The 8,468-nt window shown below is 39.5% G+C and overlaps 2 protein-coding genes across 2 annotated transcripts in view; one reads left to right on the top strand and one right to left on the bottom strand.

The window, feature by feature from the left end:
- The first annotated feature begins 537 nt into the window (after positions 1-537).
- On the top strand, positions 538-1,312 carry LOC102757553 (olfactory receptor 50-like). The gene is given in 2 exon segments (XM_015568755.1): positions 538-1,020; positions 1,022-1,312. Coding segments are annotated over 2 exon segments (774 nt in total).
- A 4,529-nt stretch (positions 1,313-5,841) lies between these two features.
- Positions 5,842-8,468, bottom strand: part of LOC102757266 (olfactory receptor 3) — a 21,491-nt gene continuing 18,864 nt past the window's right edge. Inside the window, exon 3 of the mRNA XM_006771241.1 lies at positions 5,842-6,778. Within this exon, the coding sequence (XP_006771304.1) occupies positions 5,842-6,778 (937 nt within the window). The remainder of the gene's footprint in view (positions 6,779-8,468) is intronic.

Here is an 8,468-nt window from a genome sequence, read left to right as displayed (position 1 = left end):
CAACCAAAATGTCCATCATACAGCTACTTAGCCCTTTCTTAAGGTGTAGGTAAACTGATTACTATTAACATGGGAATGACTAGCGAAACTGAATGTGCAATTCATCTCAGGTAACAACATTAAATTAACAGGACTGTTAATGTAATAGACTAAAGAATGTATTTTAGACATAATTTCAGTCAAATTGGAAGAATTGGTAGATAATATTAACTTCAGTTAACCCCCAAGATGAATTTACTAATCTCAGATTTCTGGCATGAATTCCTAGACTCCTCAAAGTTGAACATGACCTGACATGATTGTCATTCTGATGGTTCGTGGTTTTTCCACAAGAGATTGCATTGGTTTCTAGGTGGACATATACTATCGTGACATCAGACCACCATTAGCCCATTAGTGGGCAAAAAGCATGAGTTATTCAGGTTAAAATTCATGTACTCACTAATTGTCATGTATCTATTACTTGTAGTCATTAAGGTTTCACATGCTTTCACATCTCCATCTCTTTTTCCATCTACAGCAAAACAGAAGAAGACCATGAGGGGGGATAATCAGAGCAGCGTGTCTGAGTTCCTCCTCCTGGGGCTCCCCATCCCGCAAGGGCAGCAGGGCGTGTTCTTCGCCCTGTTCCTGGGCATGTACCTGACCACGGTGCTGGGCAACCTGCTCATCATCCTGCTCATCAGGCTGGACTCTCGCCTGCACACGCCCATGTACTTCTTCCTCAGCCACTTGGCCTTCACTGACATCTCCTTTTCATCAGTCACAGCTCCAAAGATGCTCATGAATATGCATACTCAGGATCAATCCATCTCCTATGCTGGATGCATTTCCCAGGTGTACTTCTTCTTATTTTGGGGGGATCTTGATAGCTTCCTTCTCACCTCAATGGCCTATGACAGATATGTGGCCATCTGTCATCCCCTCCACTATACAACCATCATGAGTCAGAGCCTGTGTCTTTTGCTAGTAATTGTGTCCTGGGTCCTATCTTGTGCTAGTGCTCTTTTGCACACGCTCTTCTTATGGCCGTATTGGGGCCAACATCCTGAAAGTCCCCTCCACCAAAGGCATCTGCAAAGCCTTGTCCACATGTGGCTCCCACCTCTCTGTCGTGTCTCTGTACTATGGAGCAATTATTGGGCTGTACTTTTTTCCTTCATCCAACAACTCCAACAACAAGGATGTCATTGTGGCTGTATTGTACACCCTGGTCACTCCCATGCTAAATCCCTTTATCTACAGTCTCAGGAATCGGGATATGAAAGGGGCTCTAGGAAGTATATTCAGTAGAGGAACGTGTTCCCCATGATAAGCACTGTTCTCCCTATTCCTTGGGTATAAGACCTGCTCATCCTGCACATGCAAATGAACATCCTTTCCTCTCCAAAATCTAAGATTAAAAAGGTTCTGCCAGTAGTTTAACTATCTACCAGAACAAAACTGAGCGCCTTTAAAACTAAAATATGCTTCATACAAAATGCATCTTCCAAAATTTTCAATAAACATTGAAAAATTACAAAACATATGAAGTAAACAAAAGGGCATCATGTCAAGAAAGGGTCATAAGAAACAGATCACAAGAAAGCATAGACACTGAAACTGACCAAAAAATATGTGGAAGTAGTTATCATAAGTATGTTCATTACATAAAAGAAAAATGGTTATAATGAATGGGGCACACAATTCATGTAAAAACATAAAAACTCAACATTTCTCAAATTTGGTTAAAAGCATCAACTTACAGGATCAAGAAAGAAGTTAAGCAAACTGAAAGAAAGATAAATTTGAAAAAAAAAGAAATGTACCTACACACATCATAACTAAGGGTAAAAAGAAAACCAAAGGCAAAGAATAAACCCATGAAGATGCCAGAGAAAAAGGATACAACACACCTTAGGAAGACTGCTAAGGAATTAGGCAGGATTAGGGTGAGGAGGTTGAGTTGTGCAGGTACAGGATCAGTTTCTGTCTTTATTTACATTTTATTATTTTGTCAATCATATATTTTGGTATTAATTTTAATTTGGTAAAAGAGTGAATTGAGCTCATCTTAATTAAAAATTAATCTTTAAGTAATATTTGCTTTAATTACTGAAGTTTTGAACTGTCTCAAATTTTGCACTTGAGGCAAATTTTACACATATGCTTCTTTTTTAAAATATATTTTATTGATTTTTTACAGAGAGGAAAGGAGAGAGATAGAGAGTTAGAAACATCGATGAGAGAGAAACATCAATCAGCTGCCTCCTGCACATCTCCTACTGGGGATGTGCCCACAACCCAGGTACATGCCCTTGCCCGGAATCGAACCTGGGACCCTTCAGTCCGCAAGCCGATGCTCTATCCAATGAGCCAAACCGGTTTCGGCCACATATGCTTCTTGTGCCTTGCTTTAGTCTCACCCTAATCAGAAGCACTTAAAAAAAATCACACTTAATTTGTATGTAAGTACTAGAACTAATTCTTAGCCTTCCCCCAAAATATCTTAAGCTAACAAAATAACTTAAAACAATGTCAGTGAACTTTTCCAGGTATTTTAAATTTCCAATGGAGTTTAAGAAGTTCTGAGAGCATGTGTGGTTAATCCAATGATTGACTCTGCTACCAGCATTTAGTGGTCAGTGGCCAATGCTGCTGAATGGCTTGAAATGCACACGACATCATGCCCAACAAAGGACTGCCCTATTCAAAGTGTTAAGAGTACCCCCACTGAAAAATACTGATAGCCAAACATCTAAATATTTCCCCATTTTCTTATGATCACTTTCAATGTTTCTTTGAAATACATGGTAGATTAAATTAATAATCTTCATAAAATATCTCAAAAGTACATCAAAACAAAACAAAACATGATGACCAAGATTGCTCTGTAATGTATTTTTATTTATATCTACTAGAGGCCCAATGCACAAAATTCGTGTAAAGGGGGCGGTCCCTCAGCCCGGCCTGCACTCTCTCCAATCCAGGACCCCTCAGGGGATGTTGGACTACCGGCAGTCAGACATCCCTCTCACAATCCGGTCAGCCTGATCGCCCCTAACTGCTCTCTCCTGCCAGCCTGATCAACCCTAACTGCTCTCCCCTGCCATTCTGATCACGCCTAACTGCTCTCCCCCGCTGACCTGATCATCCCCTAACTGCTCCCCTGCCTGACTGATCGCCCCTAACTGACTCTGCCTTGGTCCCCACCACCCTGGCTTTGTCTGGAAAGATGTCAGGTAGGACATCCAGAAGACATCCAGTCTAATTAACATAATACCCTTTTATTAGTATAGATTAGAATTGGAACATTACAAGCTCACAATTAGTAGATATTTGGATCTCCATTATAAGGAGATTGTTATGATGACCCAGGAAGTGCTTATAATTTCAGATCACTGAAATGAAAATAGAACTTTGAAGCATTTCTCAAAAGCACTGAAGTATATTATATTTTGTGATAAAACTAATTATTCTAAGCCAGGGGTGAGGACTGTCCATCCCACTGGCCATAAAAGGTCCACAAAATCATTTGGTCTGGCTTGCCAAGGCATTAGGGGTGAGTTCATTAAATGTTTGACCGAATATAGCAGGCTAATTTTTAAGTTGATAATTTTGTATGGCCTACGGGTGGTTATCAATATCTCAATGGCTCTTGGCAGAAAAAAGGTTTCCCACCCCTGTTCTAAACTAACATCAACAGGATTGGCAGGGTAAGGACCCTGGAATATACCTACTCTAACAAAAACTAAAATATCTAAAAATCCTATAAAAAAATAGTTTATTTCCCTATTTTTTTTTCCTAAGGACATGGGAATGATGAGATGAATTGTGGTCTCTTTCAGACTTGGAATCTAGAACACTTGGAAATAAAATACTGGATGAAAAAAATCTACATATTTTTTAATTCACAGAAATATTTACTTGTTCCATCCAACACACAGATTTCTTTTTACTTTTGAGTGATCAACCCCTCAATCTTAAAAACCAACCCTTTTTATCACTTCTTTCTGCCAGGCAAGAATCTGAGATCCAGGAAGTTGTCAGAATTGCATATTGCCTTTTTTCTCATTTTTCTGAAGTCTAGTTGCATTTATTGTACCCACCTTTGTGGGGATGGGGCATAGAAGCAAGAGTGAGAGAGGGGTGACAATAATATTCTTCTTTGGTTGCTACCATATTAAAGAGGTTTGACTTCTCTCCACCTGGATGATTGTTAAAACTAATTCATTCTTTTGTTGTCACTTCCAGGCCAGGGGATGTTCAGAGACTTCCATACTAGACTGCCTTCCCACAAATCCTCTGTGACATAGCTAAAGGACTAAGTATATTTTCTTCCTGTGAATGTTTCCCCTCCTAGCCCCTGGTTCTGGGGTGGTGCATCTCCTACTGATCTCTTACTCTTTCTTGGAATCTCCCAGGCTTTCTAATGGGTTTTCTTGGGAAGAACTGAAAATGGTTGCATATCAGTTCTCTCTCACACATAATCCACCTGTGGTCCATAGGAAACATGCTTTTATTGCCCCACTATGAAAATAAGTGAAGGTGTTTCTCAAATATAATTCATTCTCTTTCTTGCTCACTCTCACTCTTGCTCGCCTCCCATTTCATCTTTCCTATTGCTCTTCACAGTCATAAAAACAGGGGATATAGTATATCAAACTCTCTAAATGGTGCTGTTGAAGCTTCTCCAAGTTTAAGGTGAGGAGGAAGGCACATCCCCCAAAGGGAGATTTTGGGACTCACTGCTCAGCTTTATCCAAAAGAAACATCTTTACAAGAACCTCTCATCTCCTCCATCTCTTAGCATTTTAGATCCAGGTTCAGACGCTCAAGAGTTATGAAATTGATTACAGGGTATTTCCTATAAATATCTTTATTGTGTGCCTTACAACTCCCTTTGGTATCTGGTGTCTCTGAAATCATGGTGCCTCTGTTGGAACTTCTAGTTCAAGGCTGCTCCCTTTGCCTTGACCATCAGGCTGAGAGAAGACTTTGTGTGTCTGGGTAATTCTGATTTGTTAAGTCTCAGATAAAGCAGCACTTTCCCTGGGGAGTTTTTCATATAATCTCTGCCACTGGGCTGAGCTGATTATTCCTCCTCAGGACACAGCATTCTATAGAATTATTCTTGACTGAATCGCTGTGGAGTCAGACAGCCAAGATTCAAGTTTTCATTTCACTAACTGCAATTATAAATTGTCCTTCGCCTCTTTGAGCCTGAGTTCTCCCTACATACCTCTTAGGGTTGTTCTCAGGATTAAAGTAGATAGCTTTAATGCATATTAAGCTTTCTGACCGGTACCTGAGACAATGAATGTGACATTTATTTTGTTGCTGAATATCTGCATGTGTTGGAGAGAAAGGATGTGTGAGATATAATCCTAAAGGACAGGAATGCAGTGTGTTAATTATTATGTAAGGAGAGTAAGATTTAATATGTTCTCCCTTAAACTTATAGAAGGGCTCAGAGTCCCTAGATGTGTGGGTGCCTGGGGGAGAAGACGCCATATCATCACCAAAATGAAAAATTCTTTGAAAATGAAGGTGTGAAAGGCCAAACACATTTTACAACTTAAAAATTGGGGGAAGGACCAGCCCTGGCAGCTTCTATTTAATGATACCAGCCAAAGTGACAAGGTATCCTCCAAGTATTTTATAGTCCCCATTATTAAAAAAAAAGAGCAAATTAAGTCCTATAAAGCACATCCTATTTTACTATTCCCATAACAAGTCCAAGAATAATGTCAGCCAAGGTTTGTGATTGATTAGCTATAGAAGGAAGACAAGTGAGCTCTGCTTTTAATAATTTATATTTACATGCTATTAAGGAAATATGATCACATGAAAAAGAAAGTATCAGCTGGATGTTTTCTTATGCAAGAATTTCCTCAGTGCCCCTTTCATGTCTTTATTTCTCAGGCTATAAATAAAGGGGTTCAGCATGGGAGTCACCACTGTGTACATCAATGAAGCGATTATGTTATTGCCATTGCTGTTGTTGGATGAAGGAAGAAAATATAGACCTATAATTGCCCCATAATACAAAGTCACTACTGAGAGATGAGAACCACATGTAGACAGAGCTTTACGGATACCCTTGGCAGAGGGAACCCGGAGGATGGTGGCCCCAATATGACCATAAGAAACCAAGATGCATAAGAATGGAAGCATAATGGCTGTTAATCCTGCAGTAAAGATTACCAGTTGGTTGAGAGAAGTGTCTGAGCAGGACAATTTGAGCAGGGCCGCAAGGTCACAGAAGAAGTGTGGGACAGTGTGGTCAGCACAGAAGGACAGACGGGCTAGGAGGAGGGTATGCAAAAGAGCACAAGCAGAAGCAATGACCCAGGACCCAGCCACCAGCATGACACAAACGTTCTGACTCATGATGGTGGTGTACTGCAGAGGGTGGCAGATGGCCACATACCTGTCATAAGCCATTGATGTGATCAAGAAACTGTCCAGATCAGCAAAGAGTATGAAAAAATATGTCTGTGAAATACAGCCTTCATAGGGGATAAATAGGTGCTGGGTTTGCATGTTTGTGAGCATCTTAGGGACAGTGACAGATGAAAAGCAGACATCAGTGAAGGCCAAGTGGCTGAGGAAGAAGTACATGGGCGTGTGCAGGTGAGAGTCCAGCCTGATGAGCAGGATGATGAGCAGGTTGCCCAGCACCGTGGTCAGGTACATGCCCAGGAACAGGGTGAAGAATAGGCCCTTCTGCCCTGGCGGGATGGGGAGCCCCAGGAGGAGGAACTGGGACACGCTGCTCTGGTTCTCCCTCCTCATACTGGTACCCTAGCTGGAGCAGACTGGTGGAAAAAGCTGAAGGAAAAGGTGGAATTCCTTGGAATTAAAAAAATGATAGTTGTGACATAGCATAATAGAGACATTCTTTTGATTTAGAGAATGTCTTCATATTTTCTTACATTTTATGTATATTTTGCTGAATAAATGTAAAAGAAGTATAGCTTAGGATATACAACCACTTTCTTTCTCAATGTGGTCCCAGTCTCTGTAAATGATAATATTAGTAGTTAATGTTTATTAAATGTTGTTTTGTGCCCTGGTCTAATAATTTACATGCAGTAAGTGACTCAACAATCTTAAGTATATGAATTAGATTGGTACTGTTATTATTTCCACCTTTCGGATGAGAGAGCTGAGGCAGACAGTCTCACTCTCACAGCGGTAAGAAAAGGAGAAGCTGGGATTTGGACCCAAGCATTTTGACTCCAGAGTTTGTCCTCTTGAAACAAAGCAAATTATCTAATATCAGAAATCTCATCGGCCTTCATAATTTTGTGCATATTGATCTGTTTAACTCTGTATCCCCTGCTTGTCTACATATCCCATCATTATTTCTAATTATTTCATTGATTGTAGAACAAGAATCTGTCAGATAATTAATGCATACACAATATAAATTTGTTGATCAAATAAAAGATGTCTCATCCAATTAAATTCGTCATGACAGCCCATTTAAGAAACTTACATCAGGTCTTATTCAAGACCCCAGTTTAGTCCTAATAATCCTAATAACATGGTATCACATTCAAAGAAGTGCATCTAAAAGCCAAAAATAATTTTAAAGAGGAATTCTAATCCTTCCAGTGTTTTTAAATTAACCTACAAGAGATTTATTTCCTAACCCAGATCATTCATTATTGAAATATCACTATATATATAAATGGTAAAGACAGGAATTCACTATAACATATCAAATCTTACCATACAGCTACATTGATTACAACAAATAATGCATTTTTATGAAGGTAAACCAATAAACCAGTGGAGGAAAATAGAGAGCCTAGACACAGACACATTTATAAAGAGGACTTGGTAACTGACAGAGTGGCACTATAAATCAGTGGAAAAAAAATACAGACTCTTCAAGTAATGCTGCTAAGGTAGTTTTCCTTCCATAAGGGGAAAATAACATTATATCACTACTTCACACCATACATAAAAATAATCCCAGATATATTAGAAACTTAAATGTAAGAAGCAAAATTTCAAAAACATTAGAAAAATTTTGTAAATTATAATATGATCTTAAGGTAGTAACACATTTCTGAATCCAGACTCACCAGAGCATACTGCATAAACATAAATTTGATTGCATTAAAATAAAGTTTCTTTAGAACAACCACTTCCACCATAGCAAAGCCACAAAGAGGCAAGCCATGGATGGAGAAGGCACACTGCCCAAATCAGTAAGAGATTAGCACTCACGATACATGCAGGATTCCTGTGAGTTAATAAGGACAAGACAAAAAGCTCAATCAATATGAGCTAGAAATTCACAGAAAAAAAAATGAAGTCAAATAGTCAATACACTTTCCAACATGAGGGAAAGAAGCAGGAGCAAGAAGACAGTGTCCAGAGGTCTCATCATCACTTTGTCCACTGGATTCAGAAGGCCACCATATGCCACCATACCTGGATTCCCACCCCAACTGAGTGAGAGAGAGTGGAGT

This window comes from Myotis davidii, unplaced genomic scaffold (genome assembly GCF_000327345.1).
Source record: "Myotis davidii unplaced genomic scaffold, ASM32734v1 scaffold64, whole genome shotgun sequence".
In the NCBI taxonomy this organism is placed as follows: Eukaryota; Metazoa; Chordata; class Mammalia; order Chiroptera; family Vespertilionidae; genus Myotis; species Myotis davidii.
This window is presented reverse-complemented; position numbering and strand designations above follow the sequence as displayed.